General features: G+C 37.3%; 2 protein-coding genes across 5 annotated transcripts; one reads left to right on the plus strand and one right to left on the minus strand.

The window, feature by feature from the left end:
• The first annotated feature begins 5306 nt into the window (after window positions 1–5306).
• On the plus strand, window positions 5307–13415 carry LOC122021780. 2 transcript variants are annotated; one of them, XM_042579937.1, is made up of 6 exons: window positions 5311–5394; window positions 5487–5545; window positions 11572–12434; window positions 12503–12655; window positions 12737–12959; window positions 13061–13415. In XM_042579937.1, exons 2-6 carry the CDS (start codon window positions 5530–5532, stop codon window positions 13189–13191), a joined length of 1386 nt encoding a protein of 461 aa, XP_042435871.1. In that variant the 5' UTR covers window positions 5311–5394; window positions 5487–5529; the 3' UTR covers window positions 13192–13415. The 2 variants fall into 2 exon arrangements, with proteins under 2 accessions (XP_042435872.1, XP_042435871.1); XM_042579938.1 differs by lacking the exon at window positions 5487–5545 and having other exon boundaries at window positions 5307–5394.
• A 393-nt stretch (window positions 13416–13808) lies between these two features.
• On the minus strand, window positions 13809–27446 carry LOC122018882 (retinoblastoma-related protein-like). 3 transcript variants are annotated; one of them, XM_042576341.1, is made up of 19 exons: window positions 27211–27446; window positions 26986–27147; window positions 26772–26876; window positions 26545–26678; window positions 26370–26466; window positions 26211–26257; window positions 24435–24636; window positions 24260–24326; window positions 23974–24153; window positions 23702–23892; window positions 23185–23629; window positions 19614–19764; window positions 19457–19529; window positions 19162–19338; window positions 18967–19086; window positions 18750–18894; window positions 18568–18680; window positions 14650–14765; window positions 13809–14563 (listed from the first exon to the last, which is right to left on the minus strand). In XM_042576341.1, the coding sequence occupies exons 2-19, from the start codon at window positions 27127–27129 to the stop codon at window positions 14410–14412; spliced, it is 2661 nt and encodes an 886-aa protein (XP_042432275.1). In that variant the 5' UTR covers window positions 27130–27147; window positions 27211–27446; the 3' UTR covers window positions 13809–14409. The 3 variants fall into 3 exon arrangements, with proteins under 3 accessions (XP_042432275.1, XP_042432274.1, XP_042432273.1); XM_042576340.1 differs by having other exon boundaries at window positions 18750–18891; window positions 22756–23629; XM_042576339.1 differs by having other exon boundaries at window positions 22756–23629.
• Window positions 27447–27725: the final 279 nt, after the last annotated feature.

Here is a 27725-nt window from a genome sequence, read left to right on the forward strand (position 1 = left end):
GGTTAAAAACTATTGTCTTTGGCCACCCCTTTTAACAACACGGCCTTTAACAACAGTTCAAAATGGCCTACGACAACGGTGAAAAACCGTTGTTGTTTGACTTTTTTCTTGTAGTGATGACTTTTTGCATCAATGGTGTATCTAGAAACAAAGACAACTAAAGTTTAAAAAAACTAGAGATGGCAAGAATCGAGTCATCCATAATCCAGCAAGCTCAACTAGAAAATGTCCTAGAACAAGGAACTAGATGATTGTTACAATCAAATAGTTATGATTCAAAAGTATCAAAAGAAATTCAATATAAATCAAACATTTGTATCCATAAATAATAATTATTAATAATAAAAATACACATCACATCTCAACCAATCAGAGAGTAACAAGGAACAAGTCCAACATAATCTTAAGCATTAATGTGAACTTGTGGAGTACATATTGTTTGAAAGAATGTATAATGAGTTAAAAATTCAAGCAATTCCAAGAAAAATGAAATGTTAGCAAAAAGAATATAGTTTATTTAGAAATTAAGTTTGAACAGAAAAAATGATTACTATCTATATAGAGCATTGAAGATCATCCTTCTATGTGGTAGGAGTTCTGACAATACCTTTAGCACACCTGAATTCCAAATCCTTACCTTTAGGAAGATCTAAGCTTAAGATTTAATTAATTGAGAAGATCAATTATAGTTTTTTGATATATAAAATACCTTCATAATTTTTTTCAAAAACCCTAGGCACCCCAGCGAAGAGAGTTGGCTTCAGCTCCATAAGGTCATCCCTCAAAGCATGTATATCCTTGCATTGAAAGTCCATCAACATCATAATCAATCAAAAGGACTATACAAAAATATGTTTCCATACCCCTTGATAATAGCCAACAGAAGCCCCATGGTAGAAGCCTTGTCTTTTCGGAGCACCAATAGGGACCTAAAGGAGGAATTGACTTTGGTCTCCCGATGAGATTGAGCTTCCCGTGTTCGCCCCGAATACCCAACTCAAGTTCATCAATAATAATTCATACCACTAAAAGTTATTATTGAACTACCGCACCAATCCCAAATTATATTATGGGCTCATTCTTATCATGAATGCGTTAATCTCCCTGTATTTAAGATATCGAATGTCTATTAATTAAATGAGTTACTGACACTCACTTAATTAACATGTAGTTTCAAGAGTAGTACCGCTCAACTTTATTGTCATGTCGGACTAAGTCTATCTGTAGGGTTTACATGACAATCCTTATGAGTTCCTTAAGGGGACATCATCAACTTAGATAACTAGGACATAGTTTCCTTCTATAATCAACAACACACCATATAAATAATATTATTTTCTAATTTATCCGGCCTATTGATTTAATGAACTAAATCTCACCCATTGATAAATTAAAGAAATAAATACTAAATATATGTGTTGTCATTATATCAGGATTAAGAGTACGCACTTCCATAATAACAGAGGTCCTGTTCTTTTATGCAATCAGTATAAAAAGAACAACATCAAATGATCTTGCTCAATACACTCAGAGTGTACTAGTATAATTTTATAGTCAAGATAAACTAATACTAAATCACATTATGACCGTTCCAATGGTTCGCCCCTATCCATTTTGGTCGTAAGCTACTATTTATAATTTATAAGGATCTGATAACATGATCTTCTGTGTGACACCACATACCATGTTATCTATAAATTAAATGAACAACTACATTTAACATAAATGAAGATATTTGACCAACATGATTCTTATTTTAAAATAAATATTTATACAAAAAGTTAAGCTTTTAGTATACATTCTAACAAGATTATGGGTCACTGATAGATACCCTAAGTAAGAAGATCAATGTGTGGCCCAAAAACACTCTATCATATGTAGGAAAAACTCAGTTGATTAAGTTAGTCTTACAGGGGGTGGAATGTTATTGGATGTCTATCTTACCACTACTTAGTGAAGTTATGGAGTGCATTTATGACATTTGTCGTGGTTTTATGCGGACGACTAAACACCCCCTAGCTTGGTTGGAGATGTGTATGTTGGATCATGAAATATGAGAGAGGGGTGAATCTCGTTCGATTAAAAATATTTTCTTTTCATAAAAGTAAAATATAATCAGAGTATAGTTTACAGCGGAATAAAACAAAACTCAAAGACAATTATTTTTTACTTGGTTAGCTTTCTAGTGACTATTACTCCAAAGCCCACGATCCTTGATTTCTTTCATTGGGCAATTCTAATATAGTTCCTCCGAAGAAGTCAAATTATACAAGAATGATATGATGATAGTAACAATTTTATGATCTTCAAAGAATAAGTGCAAGAAACAAATAAATTCCCACTAACACTAATAGAAGATTGAGCATAGTTGTCAGAGAGTTTCTTTGAGCAAAAGTGTCGACGCTTGAACGAACAGTCGTGGTAGAAATAGAATGAATCAAAGGTCAGAGTTGTTTTTGGGTAAGAGCTTGAGGCCTTTTTTTATAGACACAGTTCGGTTGACTGAAAAATTGTTCAGTGGACTTATGTGTTCAGTCGACCAAACACTTTATCCGTCGACTAAATCCCGTGCCTTTCCTTGTTTGCTGTGATTCAAATCGACCTGACTGCCTTTGCTTGTTTGTATCACTCGATTGATCCTGCTGATCAGTTGACGGAAAATGACTTCCTTTCTTGTCTTCTGCAGTTATCAAATATGGATCAGTCAACTAATTAAATGTATCAGTCGACTGATTATGCTGTGATACCAAGTTTACGAGCTTCGTACTGATCTATCCCAATTTGGCTTGATTGGTCGACTGAACCTCCAATTCAGTTAACCGAACCCTTGGTAAGCCTGAAACTTAATTTCATCTACAAAACAGAGTTAGCATAATAATAATAAAAGTGACCCTACAAAATAAAGTTAGATAGATATATTAATGCATGAATAAGACAGTAAGGACTATCTTGATCTCAACTTAGAAATTTCCATCAGTTTCTCTCATCAGATCAGCGCCTAAGGTTTGTCCCTACTAGGACACGATATCACTGCACTTCCTCCAAGAGCTTACCACATATTACCTACCAAACATCTGATTCTCCAGACCTATTTGGACTTTCTCTACTCAATGTCTTATCGCCTGATCTACTAAGATTTTTTATGAAATACTAAATAAGCACAACAATAATAATAGTAATGTAAAATTATGTTGGTAAAATTATACTTAGGTTTACCAAAATGTGTTGATTCGATCAACTACACGTGGTCGACCAAAAATCATTCGATCACACGTGCTTGGAGTTCACTCCTCCAAGGTTTCTCATTACCTAGGGTTTACCTCCCTTAGGATTTTTCATTATCTAGCATCAATTCACTATGGCTTTCACCATCTAACTTCACTCACCAAGATCTAGTTTTACTCATTAGGACTTTTACTTGGAGTTCACTCTTTCAAGATTTCTCATTACCTAGGGTTATCTTCTCCTAGAGTTTTCCTCTTGCTAAGCATCATGTTACCTTGACCTACTTGGACTTGCTAGTCACTCGGTAGACTGCTCACCACTCGTCAGTCATCTGGTTAACCTTGACTTGACTAGACTTCACACTTGACTAGGTCAACCTTGACTAAGCCCCATTAAACATATTGTCAAATATCAAAGGTTGATTACACTAACAATGTAAGCCAAAGAAAGAAGTGGGCATGAGATTTAAGGAGCTTAAGGTCTAGAATAATGTTGTGCTTGCAAAAGTATTATGACATATACAGGATAAGCAGGATGCACTTTTGGTCTAGTGGGTTCATCACATGTACCTTAGTAGATAAAAAATATGGGAATGACAAATAAAATACACTGATTCTGTGCTCCTCAAAAGAATAACACAAATTAGAGATCAGTTAGTCACATCAGTGGGGTCCACATAGATGACATAATACAGGTTAATAGAGTGGTTCGGTTAGCATCATCACAAAGGCATCAGCTAGGTATATAACTTCTTTTGTAATGCTAGTGGGTGGGGGATTGGGTTTGAATAGCCTTGAAAAAAATTTACTAAAATCTATTGCTTTTGAACTAAGCAAGGTTACAATATTAATTAATCCAATAACATAAAAGAAACAACTTAAAAATAATAAGTAAGAAGGTCATTTACTTGGTTATAATTTAGGTGGTTATTAATCCAAGACAATGAAAAATTTTACTAGAATGACTCTTTTATTAAAGACGGAGTGACCTCTTACACATTTTGAAAGCTCAGAAAAGATTAGGAATTGAATACAAATTTTTTTTATCTAATTCTTAGTTACAAAGGATTTTTTTTTTTTGAGAATATGAGTCCGTCGGAAATTGATTTCTTACGGTGCTACAATGGTACAATTCTCACCAATATTACTTTCTAGTGAGGGTGCTACAATATAGTAAAAATGCTAACGCAATTACGAAGCCGAAGCCATCCTCCAAAGTATCCATGTCCATTTTTATGGAGATTAGCCATGAATGATTTTGAGTTCATATAGCAAGTCGGTCGCAATCAGGACTATGAACACTGCTATTGCGGGAACCAAGATTGAATGCCTTGCTAAGGCTCCTCTACAGGCAGTAGACAGTTGACAAAAGCTCCTCTTGTTCAAAGTTCATCTATATCAAATGTTACAATTCACTGAATTGTAGCACCTCTTGCTTGCCATTCTCCAGAAATTCAATCTCTGATGAACAAGAGCTGACATCAATTAATGTTCTAAACTTGAAAGCTTGGTGCCCTCTTAACCCTGAATCCACTTGTAAGGAGGTAAACCCATGTGAGTTTTACTATGACCAAGAAGCCCAGTTGAAATCCCAAACAAGAGAATTTTTTATTCACCTTTTCTTTTGTTATATGATCATTTATTCCAAAAGTCAAAGTTGCCACGCCACCTGCTTATTCAATGTAGAATTTTTGAAACAAAAAAAATTAAACAACCAAATGTCAATCATAATTACGGATGCGAGATTTGAAAATTTTATTTTAAGAACAATAATGAAAATTTAAAATTATTGATATTAAATAAAAATAATAATAAAGAAAATATATGATTTGATAATATAAGTCCAGAGGCTTCGATTATCCTGACAAAAAGATAAATACACTCGCCCCCAATCTCCGTCAATCCGTCTCAAGATCAATACGGAGGAGATAAATCACGGATGATTACTAGCCTTTGGAATAATGATTAACACATGAGAGAGATATTTACCTCGATTTGATTCAGATTCGAATCCCAGATCTTATTGTGTCAGAAGCTTCGAGTATTAATTTATTTATAAGAGGCCTCGATTATTAATTTATCCTTTCTCTTGAGTCTTGATCTCTCTCGTCCTCCTCGGTGGGTTGACTCTCGCCGCTAGCACCACGACTCCAGTTCCAAGAACAAGAAGGTGAAGAACTAGAATATCCATGATTTATTTTTGTTCTTTTCCTGTGTTAATCGATCAGATATTTTGGTTTTGATCTGTTCTTTTCTTTATAGCGTTTGTTCTTGAAGAAACAGATTATCGGTTCATTTGGAGTCTATGAAACATAAAAAAAGTTAGTCCTCCAGTACTTGTCCTATGTGTATTGATTTCACATGGTTATGTTGGATTAATCCTGCTGTCAGGTTTTATCAATCCGTCTTCTGCATATTTGAAAGCAATTGCAAATTAAAGCTGAATAGAAGTATAAGATTTCAATCTTTGTAAGTTTATGAATATAGAGGGATCGAAATATTTTCAATCATATTTCTCTAGAAAATGATAAGTACCCTCAAATTTCCAATAAATACTAATAATTTTTCTTCATATGTCAAAGACAGTTTGATTTACAGCTTTAATCTTGAGAAGTTCTCCTTGGCACCATAATCAAAATGAACAGTGCGTCATTTGATATGTATAGTTGTGGTCCTTTTAGAATCATTATCGATTATCGCGTACGGTTCTTCTTTCTACCATTAGTGAGGAGATACTACATCCATCCATCTGATTTGTGGTTTTCTCGTCTTGATCTATAAGTTGTGTTGGTATTTACCCATGTTGGGGTATATTAACATGTAAAAGTGAATGATAGGATCATGACCCGTTATCTATAACCTTCCTATCCCCATTATCCCCACAATATGCATGAGCATAGAAAGAGTTTGGGGCATTAAAGCGAGGTGAGTATGGAAAAATTGTGGAAGAGGTTAATCGTGAGGTTGTTGATCGCTTGCGGAGAAGTAGTTCGTTCACAGTCGAAGATCATTGGGTCGAGAGTTGAGACGTTGTTAAGTAGTAGTAATAGTTCAATACTCGTGACTATTATCCCGACTGCAAGTTGTTCGTAGTTTCCAGAGTTTACAGCAACATCGATTGAGGTATATCGAGAACTCAACTCATTTCGTATATGTAATCTCTTATATGCTTCTGCTAAATTTAACATTGGTTTCAAAGTCAAGTTCAATGGAAGCTCCCTAAGGGGGAGACCATTGGAGTTGAAGGTGTCATCGTCAATCTCGCAGATTAGGAATGATTCTTTGCAGTCAAGCTCGACGATGTTCTCCCTGGCTAAGAGTTCTACGTTGAACTTTAAAAGGGTAGTGGGCGCAGACCGTGTCGCGCGTCGGTGCCGAGCCGTGGACTAACGAACAATGTTTGTCGTGACAGAACTTGTCAGGGTAGAAATACAAATCATGGGCGCTGACGACCTTGTGAGGAGGCTGGTGATCGGCGTCCATGGCCGGCAAGCTCCAGCGACCACGTCAAGAGGTCGATTCTCGACAACTGTGTTCGTTGAGGAAAAAAACAAAAACCGCGTCTCATGATTTCCGCACATTGCGAGCCTCGGTGAGCTTCAGATGGCTAGCGATCGATTTCCGTGGTCAGAGATCGCCGACGATTGCGTCGGGATGTTGACGAATGACGGTCGTGGTCGGTGACCACAATTGTCACGGATGGTTCGACATGGAAGAGAAGATGAGAAAAAGTTTGATTTTTCGTAATAATAAAAAAAACTAAATACCGGTCTGGTTCACTGAATTAGACCAGCTGGATTGACTTGAACTGGGTCGAGTAACTGAACCTGATTGGTCGGTTTGACTTAAGATGACTAATAGTGGGGTTTTGTGTAATGAATCTAAGTCCAAATGGTGAGATGCAATTATGGATTGTGGTGCATGGTGTCTGTTGATTCATATGCTCATTTTAGAGTCCGTACTCGAGTCATTTGAGTCTTGATTAGGGGTGAGCATTCGGATAAAACTTAACCAAACTAAATTAATTGAAATGAATTGATTTTTTTCGAATAAAACGAACTAATCGATTTTAAAAAAAAAACGAACAACCCGAACCTATAAAATATCGTATAATTCGGTTAAAAATCAAATTAACCAATTTAAAAAAATGATTTTTAAATAAAATTCAGTTTTAGTTTTAAAAATAGGGTATAAAATTTTGATTTGATCCAAAAATTTGATTAATTCGGTCTACTCGGTTTAACTGAATAAGAAATTTTAAAATCGAACCGAATTAACTGATTTTTTTTTAAAAAAAAATAAATTTCTGAATAAACCAAATCAAATTTTAAATTTCAATCGGTTTATTCGGTTTAACCGAATTTTTGCTCACCCCTAGTCTTCATGATTCTTAAGATACACAAAATTGTATAACTAGACAGTAATTGTCACTAATATCTCTCTTTTCTGTGTGATTGAGAAATATGGCTGCAACAAAGTCTATCATAATGGATCTCGTCAAGAGAGACAAGTTGAACGGTGACAACTACAATATTTGACACCGAAAGATTTAGTTTGTCTTCGAGGAATAAGAACTACTATGTTACAAGCGAGACAGGATCAGGAGGTATATCGTGCCAAGCGAGGGTGATCCTTCTTAGCAGCATGCATGATGAATTGATCTTAATATATGAGCAGTATCCTACTACTAAGTCGGTATGGTATGCTATCAAAGAACATCATGGCATCTCGTTAGCCCCTAAGATAAGAATGTTGACCTATAAGTTCATTACATTCAAGAAGAGGCACAATCATACTATTGTTGGTGCAAGAAGCACCAACTAATCAAACTTGTGTTTTAATATTGGCAAAGGTTTAAAGTTAAGCTATGTTGAACTAAGTCTGCAGGAAAATTCTAAGTAATCTTAGGCAAAGGAAAGTCTTAGTTGAAGCTAGGCAAGTGAAAAGTCCTAATTGTGGTTAGGTAGGTGGAAGTCCTAGCTACGGTTAGACAACGAAGTCCTGGTATGGGGAATTATGCAAAGTCTTAGCGAGTCGAGGACATTGGGCGAAATTCTAATGTCGAGGATGCTAGGTGAAAGTCCTAGGGGTGGCAGACACCAAGTGGAAGATTGGACAGGTCGGGGATCGGACGCCCAACATGAAATCTTGGTGTTTCGAACGCTGAGCAAAAGTCCAGACAATCCAGAGGACTAGTCCTGCAAAAGGTAATCTCTCTTGTGAGGAGTAGGTGAGGATGTGTTCCCCGAAGAGGAAATAGTAAGCGTCAGTCAGACCTAGAGTTTCAGGAAAACTCAATGTCAGGATCGGACAATTCAAAAGCTATGTAAAACTTAGTATGCTTCATATATTATTTCTTAGACTAACTTTATTTTGCAGGAAAAGAGGATGAAAAAATGTTGGTCCGAGCGCCCGGAGTTGCTCCAGACTAGCTTCATCAAGGGAGAGCCCCCGGGTGGGTGCATGTCCAAGCACCCTGGCGGTCCCGGCACCCGGAGTTGGTCCAGGCATCCGGACGGCCAAAATTTCATCGACATGCTGAGCTGGAGCGTGACGAGTGGTCGACCCACGTCAGCAGTCCAAGCGTCTAAAGGGGGTCTGGGCGTCCAGACGTGGATAAACTCTAGGGATGAAGTTTTGATAAGAGCTCGCCATGCCAACATGGTCCAAGCGCCCGAGAGGGGATCCAGGCACTCGGATGAGGCTATAAAAGGAGGTTTTAACCAGCAACTTCAATACAACAATTTAAAGAAGTTTCTCTTTTGTGCGTTGCTCAAAAAATGCTTCCACGACGCCCAAACACTATTCTAACAATTGAAGGCTCGTGACTTCAGATCTTTACAAATTGTTAGTACAATTTTGTTTACCGTTTTATCATTGTAATTCTTATACATAATATTTGTAACCTTTCTTCGAACTACTAGTGGATTATCCATCGAAAGCACTCTCACGTGCAGGCCTTAGAGTAGGAGTTGTCACATGTTCCGAACCAAGTAAATCAAAGTGTTGACAATTGCTTATTTTTACTTAACTTATATTCCGTTGCGTTTTACTCGATCATATTTTAAATGAACGTGAAAGCCACCAGCACTATTCACCCCCTCTAGTGCAACGATCTTATAATTGATATCAGAGTGGAGTCGCTCTAAATTGGTGAAACCACTATTTGAGTAAAAAAAAATTTGTGTTTTTTTCGCTAGTGAATATATTCTTAAGCTTTTTTTTCCAATTTTTTCATCTTGAAATTTTCGGAGTCAACAGAAATCGGTGCTATCGCCCCTTCCAATAATTTTTCTTGATCGAGTTTATTGGTTCTCAAAGTTAGTGCAGCACCACTCGAATTCTTCAGTTTTCTTTCATACCGCATTGCTAATCCAAGACCAAGTCTTGGGACAAGTCTCCTTATGTGCAAGATTCTTTCAAATGGCATACCAAAAAGGCTACAGCACTGCACGCCCACCACTATTCTCCGGCGAAGATTTCGACTACTAGAAGAGTCTTATCACCTCAAAACACAAGTGGAAATGTGGATAATTATCCAAACGGGATTCGCATGTCCCATCGAAGATGGAGCTCTCGTCCCTTGCAACAAATGGGATGCACCAACCCGTAAGAAGATCGAAGCTGATGCCAAGGCGACCTAGACCCTCCAATGTGGCTTAACCAAAGAAGAGTTGAATCGAGTTGGTCCCTTCAACAATGCCAAGGAATTATGAGAAAAGCTAATTGAATTGCACGAGAGAACCATCGACACTAAGGTAAGCAAACAAGACTTAATTTTAAATAAGTCATTATATAATGTTAAAATGCAGGATGACAAATTAGCAAGCTAATTACACACTCGGATCCAAGACCTACTTAATGGACTACATGTGATTGACCAGAAGGTAAAGAATCGTGATATAATAAGGTACGCGTTAAATACTTTTCCGAGGAATACCTTGTGGGCATCGATGGTAGATGCTTACAAAGTATCTAAGCATCTTTCTGTAATTAGATTAGACAAATTGTTTTATGAATTTGAACTTCACGAATAGACTAATGCACTTCCGGTCAAAAAAGGTATTACATTGGTTGTAGGTACAAGCAAGACAAAAGAGTCTAGGAAGAAGTACCAAATTGAACACGAGTCTAAAGGCGAATCCGACTCAGAAGAAGACGACGAAATTACCGTTGAACTCATGAAATTAGTTCGGAAAGTACTTGAGAAGAAAAAGGTAACCCAATACAAGAGCAAGCAGTCGGGTGTGAATCAAACCTTGAAGCCAAAATCAAAAGTGACTTGCTACGGATGTAACCAGAAGGGACATTACAAGTCGAAATGTCCAAAAAGAAAGAAGGTTCTGAAAGCAACGTGGTCTGAATCCTCAAAAGACTCTGACGAAGAACATGAACAAGCAAGCTTCCTTGCTTTACCGGTACAAGCTTACGTTACCGAAATCGAATTCGAGTCCGAAACCGAAGTTGAATCAGAAATCGAGTTCGAAAAAAGCCATGGATCCGTATCCATTTCCGAAGGGCTAAACAATATTGTAAGTTCTCTGGTTACTTGTACGCAAGTAGATGAATTACAAAATTTAATTTCATACTTATTAAGAAAATTATCCAAATCCAATATCGGGGCCAAGTCACTTCAAAAGGAGGTAACAACCCTCAAGTAAGTGACTAACCTGAGCTCTTTGACTGAACAAGTTCAAAATAGAACCTCACCTCAAGTCCAACAACTTGAGGAAGAGAATTCCAATTTAAAAACTCAAGTCAAAGTACTCAAGAGCTCACTGGAACGATTCACTTTGGGTTTCAAGAACTTTGATCTACTATTCCCATAATATGCATGAGCATGTAAAGGGTCTTGGGGCATTGAAGCAAGGTGAGTGTGGAAAAATTATGGAAGAGAGGTTGTTGTTGATCACGAGGCTGTTGATTGCTTGCGGAGAAATGGATCGTTCACAGTCGAAGATCACTGAGTCGAAGGTTGAGACGTTGTGAAGCAGTGGTAATAGTTCAATACTCATGACTATTATCCCGACTACAAGTTATTCATAGTTTTCGAAGTTTACAGCAACATTGATTAAGGTATATTGAGAACTAACATCATGGGATGATATCCCATTGAATCTCGACATAGATTAAAATTATTTATTTTTTGCAACTACTATACATCTACGACAATATCCTATATAAAATTGTTTGAATGCTTTACGATTCATATGCGGTAGCACAATTCATGGTTTAGGAAAATTCCTACGTCAAACTCTTATGGTTAGATTCTATCGGATTTCTGAACCATCTGTTTGTGTTTGAACTCTACCAAAAGTTACTGATACACTGGCTTCATGCCTTCCAGTTACAATGCCACACATCCAGTCCGACAAACTTCTGCTACTATTGCTATTCGTGCAGCTATCTTTCACATCCCTCATTGCATCACAAAGACAACATCAACGAGTAAAATCTGCAGTGTTCCTCTCCCCACCTCTCACTCTCCGACCTGGTTCTGTGGCCAGCAAACTATACTACAACGTCCCATTTCCAAGGGGCCACATCGCCCTCAAGAGTTTCAACGGCGAGGTGGTCGATGGAAATGGCACTCCTGTTCCCCTGCATGAAACTTACCTGCATCACTGGGTCATGGAACGATACTATGCGAGAAAGGGCGGCGCTGCCACTGAAACAAACTATTCAGACATTAAATCATCAGACAATTCAAGCTATATATGGGCTAGGAATGCTGGAATTTGCATCGGTACTCTGAGGCAGCACTTCGGGCTCGGTTCGGAGACTCGTCGCACAGACACATGGGTCCCTGACCCCTATGGCATTGAGGTTGGCAACCCCAGCCAAGTCCCAGATGGCTATGAGGAGAGATGGGTGCTGAACATTCACGCAATTGATACTCGGGGAGTCGTGGACCGGCTCGGGTGCACCGAGTGCAAATGCAGCCTCTACAATGTGACTAAGGATGAGTTCGGTGCCCCCCTGCCGAAGCACTATGTGGGGGGTCTGTATTGTTGCCATGACCAGACACAGTGCAAGGTAAGGGAAGGCTATGGTAATGTTGCCAGGACTTTGCATCTCAGGTACACAGTCAAGTGGCTCGACTGGCTTGAGAACCATCTCGTACCTGTCAAGATATACATTTTTGATGTTACAGATTCAGGTGAGCCAGTTGATCCGACAGAAGAGGACCCTTTCAAGTTAAGCTGCAAGGTATGCACCACTTCACCTTTGCTTTGATCTCTGGCATGTAAAGCTCAGGAATAGGAGCTACCTTGCAGATAGAGTATCAAGTCGAAGCTTGCAGAGTGGATGATAACACAAAGTGTGTGGATAGTAAAAAGGTTAAGTTGGTGATGGCAAAAGGTGGTGATATTGTGTATGGTGTTGCACACCAGCACACTGCAGGTGTAGGTGCTGCTCTCTATGGTCAGGTGAGAATTCAGTCCTGGGTGTCTGAAATGTTATTTAGTGACTTTGACTGCGTGATCATTCATTGTGCAATTGCCCAACAGGATGGACGAGTCTTGTGCACTTCCAATCCGAAGTATGGAGAGGGAGAAGATGTCGGTGACGAGGTCGGATACATCGTAGGGATGTCTGCCTGCTACCCAGAGCCAGGCTCTGTGAGAGTTACAGATGGGGAAGTCTTGACATTGGAATCCAACTACAGTAGCAGCCAAGCTCATACTGGAGTCATGGGGCTTTTCTACATTTTGGTGGCTGAAGTTGCACCAGGTGGAGCTTCTTATGAGCAATCTCAAGTTTATGTGCATTCATCGATTGGTTCACTGCGCCTCCTGCTTTTAAAACTCTCGTTGTTCCTGTGATTGATGCAGGAGAAATGGAGCTCCCAAAGCACACATTGTCTTTTGTGCTTGCAGGTGGTGTGTTGATGGCAGCAGCTGGAATCTGTTATCTGTGGAAGAAACGCAAGAATGCAGCATATGAAACTTTGGCCATTGCTTAAAGAAATTGTTCATCGAAAAGGACTCTGAAAATACGTCTAAATGTGTATGGGTGTCTCTGTTAAGTAAAAGTCTCAATAGCATAAGAGGTTCAATAGAATATCAATGCGTTTTAAGAAGTGATCTTGTGGTCAGACACTTTCAGTGTTTCCAGTAATTTTATGTTTCTCAGGTGTTACTGTGTTCTCGAAATGCTAAAAAGGTTATGATTGGGATAGAACTTTTAGATGCTCTGCATATTTGAAGATGTTGGTAAGCACAGAGTTGCTTGAGTAGTGCAAGAAATTTTGCCTAGTTGATAATCATAGCATCATAGAACAATTCTGAGATTTCTCTTCCAGTGATTTCTGTCATAGATAATCCTTAGATTATTAGCAAGAACATATTTTTCTCATGAATTGGATAATACCCTGAAATTAGAGAGTATTAGAAGGACGAGGAACACACTCACCAAAATAAGTCTAAAGGTACATGTGCTGGAAGAAGACCCAAATGAAAATAGAGTTTTTTGTTTTTTCCATGTAGAGAGAAGCACTTCTGATAGTGTCGGGTTAAAAAAGAAATTCAATAAAAAAATCTTCAATTTAAGCTATTCAAAGGAGAACTTAGGCATAAATTATAGTGTTACAACAAATATGATTGAAGCTACCATTCTCAAAGGTACATCTTCATGTGCGAACCCATAGGGTTGCAAAAATATGTTTGCAACAAAGACTTGATCAAAAAACTACAAGTACATTATTTACATAAGAAATTTGATTACCATTCTATTCAAGGGGAAGGAACAGTGGAATTCAAGTTTACATCAGGAATTAGTCTAACTTGATGTGGAATCTGCTCTCTAGTAGCATGCATGCTTAGCGAGCATTACTTTAAACCCCCTCCCTTTTGTAAGACTTGTACAGCAAGCAATTCGTATACACTTTCAACACATGCAAAGCAATTTGTATACACATTCAACACGTCATGTGACAATCTGGGCAGAAATTTAAACAACAAATCCATGGTACCAAATCGTTGCATTGTTAGGCATTTTAATATCCTACCTTTTGGTGTCACGTAGGGCAAGTCGTGTCCATCAACTGGGAGCTTTAGGAGCACAATATCATTTATTCTACACAGCATTATACTAATTGCTCACATCAGACTCCCCATAATAAAGGTTAGGAAGACCATGGTGTGGCAGGTTAGTATAAAGTAGTGACTATTAACTAAGCAATTCAACTATCAGGTTGCTCTGCTTTTACAGCTATGTTTACTACAGGAGCTGGAGCAGCAGTTCCTGGAGAGACAGGACCACCATTTTGGAGACTCCTAGCAACAACAAAGTCGCTTACCACATCAAAGTTGAGTCTGCCATTGACCTTTCTTCCACTGCAGTAGGCATATTGTACATATAAGGAATCCATGCTGTCAATAGGGATGTCAAATGGTTCGGGTAAACAGTGATGGCAAAATACCAGTTTAAACGATTATTGATGGCTGACAGATCTTTTGAAGGACTCTGGAAAGCATGTGTACTTTCGCCAACACATGCATAGTAACTCTTTGAACTCGGTGAGAGCAAGGCATCGATCTGGAAACATTGAACATTTGCATTGCATAAGTTAAGAGGAAAAGCAGTCACAAGCATTTAACTGTCTAACTGTAACACGAGTGTATGTTCAAAATCAGTGGAATAGAAAAAACAATTTCCTGAAGCACTTCATTTTGCAAACAAGGCTAACCACTTCACTTACTGTCCCCTTATTTTTTCATGAGTTTGATAAAAACTGATAATTTCAGCCAGTTTCTAATAGAAACTCACTCTTATGTGAAGTTATGTGCAATCTCAATAATGTGCAACTAGTGTATAATTAGCTTCGACATCCTTTATTACAGGGAAGCTAACCACAAACAGTTAGGAAAAACAAGCCTTGATGATAATGCGGATGATCCTTATTCCAAGGAGAAAAAACTTAGCAGCCCATGCTTTTCTGGTGAAACTCCATTGGAATCTTAATGAATTGAAGATAAACTATGGGATTAGCTTAAGTCATCAAGAATCAATCTTGCTGCACGTCTGCAAAATATCAAATTATGCAAACCTTGAAATATTAAACTATTGAATATGCAATAAACCCTTCATTTTAGGCATTTTCGTTGTTTAAGGAATAATGCATTGTCATAATGAAGCTGTGTATTGTGGAATAACGAGTTTTAATGTAGGCAGTTCAAGTCCTTTTAGTTATAAGATTATTTCTCTATGTTCATTTGATTTATTTCCAAGTTTGTTTTAGTTAGGGTGCTTGAAAGAGATCCCAATCCCATACGTTAAATTATTTTTAAATTTAATTTTGGCTTCTAACAATTGTTTCTTCTTGTGAGACACCAAGGTGTGCAATTCCATAAGATTCACTAGTTGAGGCACACAAATTTGTCAACCTTCCTACTCATGTTTTTTTTAGCTAGCACTAGGTATCCAATCCTTCGGGCCGACTAATCCGGCTCATGTTGCATCAAGTGGTAATTGCTTATTCAATTCATTTGTAATTTTCTTTCGACCACTACTCATAATCCCCACTGCTCCTTCCAATGATGAGCAAATCACCACCATGACCTTTTATTTACTCTGTAATATCCCTACAAAATCAGATCCTGCACATATGGATGAAAGAAAGCACAAACACTCAAAGGTGCAAAGTCATGAATTGATTCTGCACCTTCCTTCAATTAGCTTCAAGGGAATAGTTATAATTAACTCTACTCAATAATCTTTTAACAAGTGTTTATAGAAGGAACCACAGGAACAAGAAACTGAATATATTAAGTTAGTTGTTGTGCCCCAAAGTCCTGAGAGGACTAGAGTTATGAATTGATTCTCCAACTTTCTTTAGTTAGATTAAATAGAGTAATAATATTAACTCAAATTTAATTTCAAATCTCAATACGCGATCACTAAGGGAATCACAGTAACATGATAGTTGCCTGCAGTCGTGTTTCTTTCTGCCACTAAATCATCCTGCTAAGGAATAGCATTAACTTGATGTGGCTGATAAGGCAAGCTGGTACAGTAAGCACCAAAAGAGTTAGAATTTGATTTTTGACAGCTGGAGCCCTATAAGAAAGATTATAAAGATGGAATTTTGATATTTTTGAACACCTTAAAACTCATATGACAGACACTGTTATCCATTATTCAGACAGATATAGAAGTCCACCTACTCCACATGTAAGCTCGGAGCTTGGTTAAGGAAGATGATTGATAGGGGTACGATACATGGTCCAAGCGCATTACTAGTAGGCTTAAAGTGAATCGTGCTAGTGAAAGGCAATAAGTTGTCATTGGGGAATCACCTCTATATGCAACTTCATCAGTTATTATAACCAATCAAGTTTTGCACTCCTTAGTCAAGATTGTGCTACAGACCTTAGAATCTTAGATCCTACAATTCAAAATAACTTAGACAATATAGATCCTGAATAGGATTTCAATTGTGCTAGGATCTTATGAACTTACAAAATCTGATGCTGCTTTTCGTTCCTATGGAGAACCACAGTCCCAATAACCAAAATTATATATATATATATGAGCTATGATACACTCAATGAAAAATCTCAATGAAATGTTCAAGGATAGACACATAAATTCATGACCCACCATTTCACTTTTTGTGGGCCATCATTTTATGTGTCTATCCTTGAGCATTTCATTGAGATTTTTTCCTTGAGCATATATATATATATATATATATATATATATATATATATATATATATATATATATATATATATATATATATATATATATAACATTGAGAATTGTATTGTATTTTTATATATATCTACTATAATAATTTTATTTATGCTTTATAATATTGCAATGATAATGTCTAAAATTTTCATATTAATACTACAATTGAAAGTTAAGATATATGATAAATTATATAAGTTAAAAATAGTTCTAAATATTTGAATAAAAAAGTTAGATCTTACAACCTTAAGCTCTGATGCTACAATCCATCTTCCTTGTTCCTAGGAAAGATCCCAATCCTGACAATCTTTCTTACAACTTGTACCTGGTACCCTTTCATAGGCTTCAAAGTGAGTGTGTAGCAAGACATTTGTTCTTTCACATTGAGTAAATCTGTCAACATTTGATCATGCATCGTTAACCAGATTGAACCAAATATGTGCCATCACATTACATATGCATCATCACTTCTAACTATTTCTGCTAGGTCAAATTATTTTAATCACCACTTTTGTCCAATATTTTCATTTATTCTAAATTCAACAAAGTTTCCTTAGTCGTGCATTATGGCCTTAGTAATTTTCCAACAAGGTGACAACATGTGTCTTGTCCAGTCAAATTAATTAGTCAAAGTTAAGGTGGTTGATAGGTTATCTCTACCTGAAGGAACATGAGTCTTGCCACAATTGCCCAGATTCACTCTAACACCCACTAAAGGTAACTTGGTATACCATTTCAAGGGATTAGAACCTTGATATGCTATGGTAACTGGTGGAGTCATACCTAAAGGCAAAACCCTAACAACAACTTGTCACCTTCCCCTAGCCTGATTCACAATAGCCTACTTTTAGTTTTCCACACTCCAGTTTAATTTTTTTACCTTATTTAAGCTCGGGGTTGTTCTAAGACCACCTCAATTGAGCCAATTTGGTCTTGAACTGAGCAAGGTCAACCTTGGATATATCTAATTCACCTCGGCCTAGCTCGGTGAGCCTCTGTTTATTACTCAACTCACCAACTTCAACCTGGCCAACCTCAACTCACCTGAGACCTCCTTTGGCCAACTTCTTTGATTGAGGTCCAACAAAGATGAGTAGGCAAACTTCTATCTATCATCAATAATCACAAGTACTATTAACGGATGAATTTTCCGTAATGGACGGTTGACTAAAAACGCGGACACTTCCTGATTTGCCCTGGTGACTGATGGAAAACTTCCGTGGAACTGTGCCAATAAAGATTAGTAGGCATAAGCTGGGCACCTGGTGCCAACTAAAATAAATAAATAAATAAATAATAATAATAATAATAATAATCACAAGTACTTGTGACAAAATTGTCTACCTAACTAAAAGATGGTCTCTTCAAGTTGAATATCCAATTTTTAATCTTTGAAAGAAAAACTTCTATTATCTTTATGAATTCTTCATTCTCTACATGCATAGGCTTTAATTCAGTTTCTCCATTGCTATTCCTACCATTATGCCTAAAATTAATGAAAGAGAATCTGTTGCGTGCAAAAAATAAGGTTCAAAACATGATGGAGACAAAATCCTCTAAATCATGTTCAACCATTAGACGTATATGCAAAAGGTGACAGTTAATAACAGAAAATTTACATAAGAATGAGAAGAGAACTGCACACCTTTGATGATCGCAGAGGGGAAACATAAACATTGTGGACAGCAGAAACTTTCTTTGGCGACATGTCTGGAAGGTGTGGAAATGAGGACAACATAGGTGACCCTGGAATTTGGCCTGTTTTATGGGGAAATGTTACTCATGTTTTATATAGAATGGACCTACAATAAAATATATACAACTTACTATCAGAACTAATTTTCTCTTCAGTGGATTTCTTGCTTCTGCTACTCACACTGGTTGACCCCAGTTCAACCAACAAGGGCTTCACAGAAGGAACAAATACCTCATTGTAAAAGGTAATAATATCTACATGCTCCTGTCCTGTCTTCTGTTCCAAAACATGTCACAATGAAATAATAGAAGATGTATGACTAACTAGAACAGAGTAGAAATATATTACTCCGCTTCGGCTAGTTGATGGCCAGTGAATGAAAACACTTCGAAAGACTTGAGGTTTGCATTGTGGCTGCTTTCTGTAGTTGTAGATGATCTCTTTAAAGGTTAAGCTGAGTTGAAAAATCTAATGAAAGAAAACACGCTTGAGGTGACTCACAAATGACAATAAATGGGAATTTCCAATCGTCAAAACAGGTACCTTAGCAACTCCATAGAAGCAACAAAGAATTAACTGATCAATATGTCGTTTGAAAAATAGGACAGTACGATGAGCAAGGATCTGCTGAATGAGAAAATAGACATGTTCCGAGATTTGCTGGGACAACTGAAGCCTTTCACTCAAACTTTTGATTCTGATGGCTGCAAGCTTTGTGATCTATGAAGCACAAAATGGCAAGGCAAAATTGGGAGGATAAACAAGTCACAACAGCTTCATTTTGTTGTGTGCATCAAATCATACGTGCATCTATGTTAGTTCAAGGCTCATATATAACCTTACTAAAAAAGATGTTGATCCCTGCTTCAGCACAAGTTTCCCCTCCTCCAGTGGGACTTGGACGTGTTGGACTGAATGCAAAATTTTACAATTTTAGAGTAAGAAGTAACCAGGATTTGAATAGGGAAATTAAAAACAAATATCAGATCATCAACCTTGCAAAAGAAGACTGCAGAGGAGGTGCTTTAGATTTGGGACTGTTGAAGGAACGATCCTTGGACGGCGATGCTAGGAAATTGCGTTCTATAAGCACATTTCTGTATTCATTGCATGCTTTCTTGGGAGATCTGGGATCCCTGTTTTGGTCTATAACATGTGTGAAGAACATGAATTTAGTCCATTCTTCAAGAATGACACATAAAATGTATAATCTTGAGATGGGAAAGCATTTTGCTAAATCACTAATTCAATCTTGAGGCAGAACAGTCCCACTCATTTAATCTGATATGTTCACAAGAGAAAAGAACACTATGACAACTGAAAAGGAAGGAAAAATAGACATTTGTCCAACATTCAAATTGACAGATGGAGAATTGCTAACATTGCCTAAATTAGATAACATGCAACTGTGACAAGTAGCACATATTGAGAGAATGATATGATTCCATCGCTCACAAAATAAACTTCATGACCTTATAAGGTGCATACACTTGAATGTAAAATACAAGATCAGCAAATGTAGTGTGACTTGACTAGCCAAAAAAATGTTTTAATTTGCAATGACAACTGCACAGTGCATTGTTGGAATGTATACTGAAAGCCTAAGCTTTGTAAACATTTATTATGAATAAAGAATCACATTTGGTCTAATTGTCTACATTTGTTTGTAGTTGTTCATTTAATTTATATTGTAGATAACATAGTATGTGGTGTCACATACAGAAGATGATGTTATCAGTACCTTATAAATTATAAACAGTAGCTCACGACCAAAATGGAAAAGGAACAAACCATTAGAAGGTCGTAGTGTAATTAGATAATAGTTTATCTTGACTATATAATTACACTAGTACACTCAGAGTGTATTGAGTAGGACCATTTGAGGTCGTTTCTTTTATACTGACTTTATAAAGGAACAAAGACCTCAGTTATTATGGAAGTGTGTGCTCTTAATCCTAATATAATAACAAGCACATATATTTGATATTTATTTCTTTAATTTACCAATGGGTGAGATTTAGTTCGATGAATCAATAAACCCGATAAGTTGGGAAATGGTGTCACTTATAGTGTGTGTTGTTGATTATAGAAGGAAACTGTGTCCTAGAGATACTAGGTTGATAATGTCCTCAAGAGGAGCTCATAAAGTTTGTCATGTTAGTCCCTGGTGGTGGACTTAGTCCGGCATGACAATAAGGTTGGGTGGTACTACTCTTGGACTTAGATATTTATTAAATGAGTTGTCAGTAACTCACTTAATTAGTGGACATTCGGTATCTTAAACACAGGGAGACTAACACGCTCATAATAAGAAGGAGCCCAAAAATGTAATTTGGGATTGGTGCGGTAGTTCAATGATAGTTCTCTAGTGGAATGAATTATCATTGATAAAATTAAGTTGTGTGTTCGGGCCGAACACGGGATGCTAATTTTATCGGGAGACCAAAACCATTCCTCCTCTCGGTCCCTATCCTAGCCTCTTATTTATAGAGTTATACCCACCTATACCCACCTTCATACCCACGATAAGGGCCGGCCAAGCTAGCTTGGGAACCAAGCTAGGCCGGCCTAGCGGCCCTGGCTTGAACCCAAGCTAGTAGGGCCAAATAAAATTAAAAGAAATTTAATTTTAATTTTATTATTATGTGGAAGATATATTTTAAAGAGAATTAAAATTAAAATATCTCTCTTGTAAAAGATCTACTAAAGATTAAAGAAAGAGATTAGATCTCTTTCCTTATTTATAGATTGGAGAGATGTTTTATTTTTCTTTAAAATTATTCACATGTTGATAAAATTAAAATTATAGAAATTTCCTTTATCAACCATGAAGAGATTTTTAAAGAGAAATTTTATTTTTAAAATTTCCGGAAACAAATTAGGAAGTTTTAATTGTTGATTAAAACTTGTCCTCTTTGTTTCCATGATGTGGCCGGCCATCTCAAGTTAATTGGGAAATTTTGTTTTATTTTCTCAATTAATTCATATCAAGAAAAATTAAGGAAATTTTATTGTAATTAAATTTCCTAATTTACTAAGCGAGGAATATAAAAGAAGGGTAGGGGTGCCTTCACGAGACCAACCTCTATTATTTTCTCTCCTCTTTTGTTCCTTGGTGTGGGCCATCCTCTCCTCTCTTCCTCTTGTGGTGGCCGAACCTCTCCCTTCCTTGGAGCTCTTGTGGTGGCGGATACTACTCGGAGAAGAAGAAGAAGAAGGAGAAAGCTAGCATCTCTTGGAGCTTGGTTAGTATTTTGATTTTCTTCCTTGGTGAAGCTTCCTCTTTGTTGGCGAACCTAGCTAGGAGGAGAAGAAGGTGATTGGTGGTTTCTCGTCTCGGAAGATCGTTGCCCACACAACGTCCGAGGTTAGAAGAGGAATACGGTAGAAGATCAAGAGGTTTTTCTACAAGGTATAACTAGTAATTTTTATTTCCGCATCATGCTAGTTATTTATGGAAATAATATCAAATACAAGAGGCTTACGTTCTAGTATTTCGAATATGTTTTTCGATGTTGTGTTCTTTTGTTTTCTTTCTTTTCCTTGTGATTTGATTGTTCTCTTTGGTTAACCTAAAGTTATTTTAGGAAATTAAATATTAGCTTTCTATTAAAGGTTTTGTCTAGTCGGTGGTGGTTGCTCCCATATCCAAGAAGGCCACGTGCCTCGCCACGTCAGTACTGGGAACCTTTTATGGAAATTAATATTTAATGGAATTAATAATTTAAGGAGACTTGGGTCGAACGTGTTAAGTTCCGCAGGAGATCCAAGTCAAAACCTAAAAGAACAAATAGATTAAGTTTTGGATCAAACGTGTTAAGTTCCGCAGGCGATCCAAAATTTAATTTAAAAGAACACATGGTAGCTAGGAAAAGGTTCAGACCTTTGTACAAAATGTTGTACAGTGGAACCTCTAGGTTTTCCGAGTAGCAACCAACATGCATATCCTCCAACAATGTGACTTCTATCATCTATGCATGTCTCAGATAACAACTTGAAATTTTGGATGAACTTTACTTCATTTAAATGTTTAACCAAGTTCCAAAATAACCAACTTAATTTTATTTCCCAAATAAACCTAGTTTTCCACTATAGAAAAAAGAAAATTAAAATTCTTCACATATTTAGACTACATACCAATGGCATGCTCACACTTCTGGAAAGGTAACTGAAAGCCTCCAGCAGAAACATTACAATTCTCAGCAATAGTATCTAGAGAAGGCATTGGTTCAGCTAATAGTCCTAAACGATTTATTTCTGGAGAGAGAGATGGTCTTGCTACTACCAAAGAATTGTACATTGTGGAACCTTTTTCCCATGCCATGCTTTCTAATAGCCTCTCTTCTAAGGAATTTAAATGTCTTTTTAACTCCCGTGGAAGACTTTCTTCATGGCGGACAAAACTTTCAATTACCTTACTCAAATCAAAAGCTGTAATGCCAGTTTTCTCCAAAACAGCAGGAAACATCAAAGAAACAGTTTTATGTGCAGTCAAAACCAGTTCAGCTGAACAAGCAAGCATGCAACGGTGAAACCGTTCATTTGATAACAATGAAGTAAGATTACTTCCATGAAGAATATGTGACTCTGCTCTACACATTGCCTCCAAAACCCTGTAGTATAACTTAAGTGCCTCCAACTTTCTCTGCTCGGCCCATAAGCTATCCATCTGAGCAGCACTTTGCATACCTCCCGAAGTACACCTATCTCCAAATGAAGAACATGGAAAAATTGCTCCAAGAATAATGCTGGCCCGTTGTGTAATATCACTCGTTAAATCCTTGTCACATGTTGAAAGGAAATGTAGAAGCTCTGCTGAAGGTTTTGAAGGAAGAGGAGATATAATGTTTCGAAGCCACTTTGCCATAGTCATGGCAGAGCTAACTGGCGTAACAGGAGCCAACTTACTGCACCCAATAAGACTTCTGTTCAAGGGTGAACCAGGAGAACATGGAGGAGACATTGGGCCGGTAATGGACTTTGCTGGTGAAGCAAATATGTCATACTTTCTCTACAAGTGTTAACAGGGGAAAAATAAGAGGAAAGCCAATAAATTAAAGCAGGACACAATTACCCAGCATACCTTTGTTCCGCACATGTTAATGACACCCCCAGACAAGCTTCCACTGCCAATTAGACTGTCCTCATCATTAACAAACATTCTCTCATCCAGTTCTCCTTTAAGGATTGCATCATTGTAATTTTTCTCAAAGATAAGTATATTTGACTGTAGTGATTTTTCCCCCAATAGTTCATCAAAATAGGTCAAACCAGCTACCAAAACAAAGTAATATCATCTGAGTATTGGAAGCTAAGCAAAGAAGTGAAAAATGTGGACTAAAGGCAGCATAAAACCTGTGTCAATGTAAGCCAGGCATTCACTCTTTACATCTGAAGCTGCGCATGGTTTTTTCTTCAAGATATCCACTATCAAGTTATTTGTCATTTCCAATATTCTTCTCAATTCATCCTCCGAAGCATCATATTTGTCACATAGAGAGGCTAAAAGGTTGACACCTTTGTCAGATTTTTTAGCTGAAGTGTGAGACCATGGCAGCAATGAGAACAATTAAGATAGCAAATAGAATTGGAATATGAACTCCCAACACCAGAGACAAATAAAAAGTTCTAGAAAGTCTACCAAAAATTGGTGAATCTTGAATTCTAAACATCCTGGCATGGATGGGCACATGAAGAATAAGTATAGCCTAAAGAACCAGGAAAACAAAAACATAAGGAACTTTAGAGGTAAACCAAATATTTCCATATTCAAAGCACACCAAAATACGAGATAAAATGATGCTGCATGGGCTAACCAGGATTGAAACTAATCCATTAGTACACGTCACAAGATCCTTGAAGTGACCAAATGCATGCATACGAAGAGCTAAAAATAACAACCATCCAAATTGATGGTAATCAGAAATGCATCCCTTTGAACCAGCAGAAATCGCTGAATCATGACCATTATTTGAATCAGTATGCATGAACAACTCCTGGTATGCCCGCTTATAGTACCTGGTGAAGATGTTCTCAATTCCACCATGATAAAGGTATAAATAGTAATTATAAAATTTGAACATATGAATTATAGTTAGCAGGTGACTCTTGAATGTAGCATTCTGATCCACATTTAGATTAAATTAACATACATAAAACAAAGTAGTAACAGCATTAGAAAACATTGCAACTGGACTGATAAGTTTTAAAAAATATGAATGGCTAGAACTGATGGTCATATTTAAAAATCTAAATTTTCATGAACATCCAGTTATACATAAAAGGGAATCTGAAGGATATTCCTAAATGGAACTAGATCTGAGTTTGAACCTTAGCAACTAATGCATCATACTAAGACAATTATCATGAAACAAAATATCATACCCAACATCTATATTTAAAGCTTGGGAGATGAGTAACATATTACAAAAAAAAAACAACCAAGTAAACTAATGGAAGTTCTAAAATTAATTGTGAAATTTTATAAAATAGCATACAACAATAAGAATAACTTGATGCATGCTCCACCTCTGTGGTTTATGCATGTTATATGAGAAATTTCCAGAATGAATCTGGATCAAAATGTAACAAGACACATGAAGAACTTGAAGACACAGAGGCATCAAAAGAACTCAAAGCATCACTCATTTACTGCCTCCCCTCCAACAACATGAATCATTTATTTCCAACCAAACAATTTAACAAGCATTGAATAAGAAATTAGTACAAAGGTCAATCAGACTTGGCATTTTGTTACATCATTAGCAGAGAAAAGAAGATATTACAAAATGAGTTATTAACTTGTCCTGACACTAAGCAGGGATTCTTGACATGACAACATAGATTGCATTGATGTTAAATTAGATAGGCTGATTGCTTACAACAAAATTTTGTACCATTAAGAAAGAAACAAAGCTATACATTTATATTCCTAACACTCTCATCACACATAGGTGAACACATGAGACTCATCAAGACTAGACAGGATAAGGCCTCCTCAAACCAAATGCATAGACAATAAAAATTATTAGGCAATATTCAAACACAAAAGCTCATGTCTCTGTTATCACGTTAAAAGTTAATGACCACTTCCATCAAAAGCTTGAATTGTTAGGGAAAACAATCTATACAGTTATACTCTATCCCCAACTGATACTTAACAGTTAACACATGGAACTTAAAGTCAATTGATGGAACTCGGCTTACTCAAACCCAAATGTGAATGGACAGTGAGAATATTAAGCAAGTTCCAAAACGAGACATCTTCCTCCAATATCATGTTACATTTGATTAGTCGACCACAACAAAAGCTAGTGTTCGAAAATAAACAAATCTATACATTCACATCATCAGCAATACATATTAAAGGACAGGCTTAGGATTTATTTTTCCTTTTTGATCCTGTTATTGTTTTTTGGGATTTAAGAAATAGTATTGAAGTGTTATCCATTTTGCAGAATGCCAATGATAACCAACTAAGAAGTTTACTATCAATTACAATGTAATATTGCTGTCAAAAATTAACCTCCAACATTTAAATTGATAACCAAATATCTGCAAGTTGGAAATATACCAGCAAATCGACTGAATACCTGCTAAGAAGACACAAGTGGACAATGTTTGCCTGTAGCTCTTTTACCTAGTAAAGAACAGAAAATAATCAGAGTCACAAGACCTGTCTACATACAGGAAAATAAACATTGATCAGATGTTCAGCCACCAAAATTAAAGTACAAAACAGATTGTTATACCTCAAGCCTCTTCTCCCAATCTAAGCCATACAAACCACTTAAAATGTGGCCTGCCTTCAGACAAAATTGTGGCATCTCTTTAAAGAAATCCACAACACTAAAAGTAGAAAAAAAATCAGCCCCACAAGCAGAAATGCAAAAAATACAAATCAATTGAAGAAGACAAGAAGCTCACTTCAGCTTAAATATTCTGAGTATCTGACAGAGGGTGATGCAATTTTCATCCTTATCTTGCTTAAATCTTCCCTTGCTGAGCTTCGTCACACTGTACAGTACAAATGCAGACCAAAACCTCTCGATCTCCTCAGGCTAGAAAACAAAAAGAGCAAAAACATAAATTTTTGATAACCAAGCATATCAAACAGTGAGAGCCTAATTTGAGCCTAAATCATCAGTCACTACCGATCCACTTCCTATTGCTGACATATTTGCCAAGAGGATGTGTTTGCTTTCCTTGAATAGAACTATTGCCTGCCTAACTATACTCTCGTCAAGAGTGAGCTTGCTCTGCATTATAAATCAGCAAATCATCAAAATAAACAGGAAAATAATAAATTCGAGTAGAGCAGAAAAAAAATATCACGACAATCTATCCGACTATAAAATTCAGGTAAACCTTCAGCAGATCAGCAAATCGAGCTTCCATTTCACCACGGTCGTCTGCAAGCGACGCAATCGACGGCTTCACGTCTTCCATACCAGAAGCGGCACTTGTCAAGTCAAATCTTTTTTCCCTCCGAAACCCTAACGCACCAACCATCCCATCATCCAAATTTGCCTAAGATAAGAGATCTAAAAACCGGGCCAGAGAAACCAAAAAGATGAGATACAAAATAGGTACCTTTTCTCCTCGACTCCCCAATCCAGGAACGAGAAGCCAACCGAGGTCGCAGGATCGCCGGATCAAGCCTGAAATGGAGCCAGCGGAGATTGATTGAGGCCCGGCGGACCTAGCCACCTAGGGTTTTGAGAGAGAGGGCACGCAAAACCCTGATCTTTCTCTCTCCTCTCCGCCCCTTTTCTTTCCCCCTGTTTCTCTCGCCGCCTTTTATGTCGACGATAGCGTCTCCCACCATTTTCGCGCGGGAAAACGCGGATGCATGTGATGTGAAAGATGCCATGCCCGACCATTCACCCATCAATCCACCAATGGCCACCGAGACACGTGTGCCGTAATCAAATTACCTTTTTTTTTGTTATATTTAGCGCCAGAATTCTATCCTCTTACGGAACGACACCGCTGGGCCCCGCAATTATGTCAGCGAAGGGTGGCCTATTCTTTGGCGCGGCTGACGATGACACGAGTCTTACCTTTTTCTTCATTTGTTGGTCCAAGAGGGGCCCACTATCTCAGCT

Source organism: Zingiber officinale, chromosome 9A (genome assembly GCF_018446385.1).
Source record: "Zingiber officinale cultivar Zhangliang chromosome 9A, Zo_v1.1, whole genome shotgun sequence".
Taxonomy (NCBI): domain Eukaryota; kingdom Viridiplantae; phylum Streptophyta; class Magnoliopsida; order Zingiberales; family Zingiberaceae; genus Zingiber; species Zingiber officinale.

Bases quoted from the DNA above. Each gene is read 5' to 3' on its own strand.
- LOC122018882 (XM_042576339.1), bottom strand. From the start codon at position 27,129: ATGGTTGGTGCGTTAGGGTTTCGGAGGGAAAAAAGATTTGACTTGACA. The intron at 19,765-22,755 runs GTATGTAGTCTA...CACATGTTATAG, and splicing joins GAAGTGTGAGCATGCCATTG to ACCAAAACAGGGATCCCAGA. The intron at 19,530-19,613 runs GTTGATGATCTG...TTTTGCATTCAG, and splicing joins CTGCAGTCTTCTTTTGCAAG to TCCAACACGTCCAAGTCCCA.
- LOC122021780 (XM_042579937.1), top strand. The intron at 12,435-12,502 runs GTATGCACCACT...GCTACCTTGCAG, and splicing joins CTTTCAAGTTAAGCTGCAAG to ATAGAGTATCAAGTCGAAGC. The intron at 12,656-12,736 runs GTGAGAATTCAG...ATTGCCCAACAG, and splicing joins GTGCTGCTCTCTATGGTCAG to GATGGACGAGTCTTGTGCAC.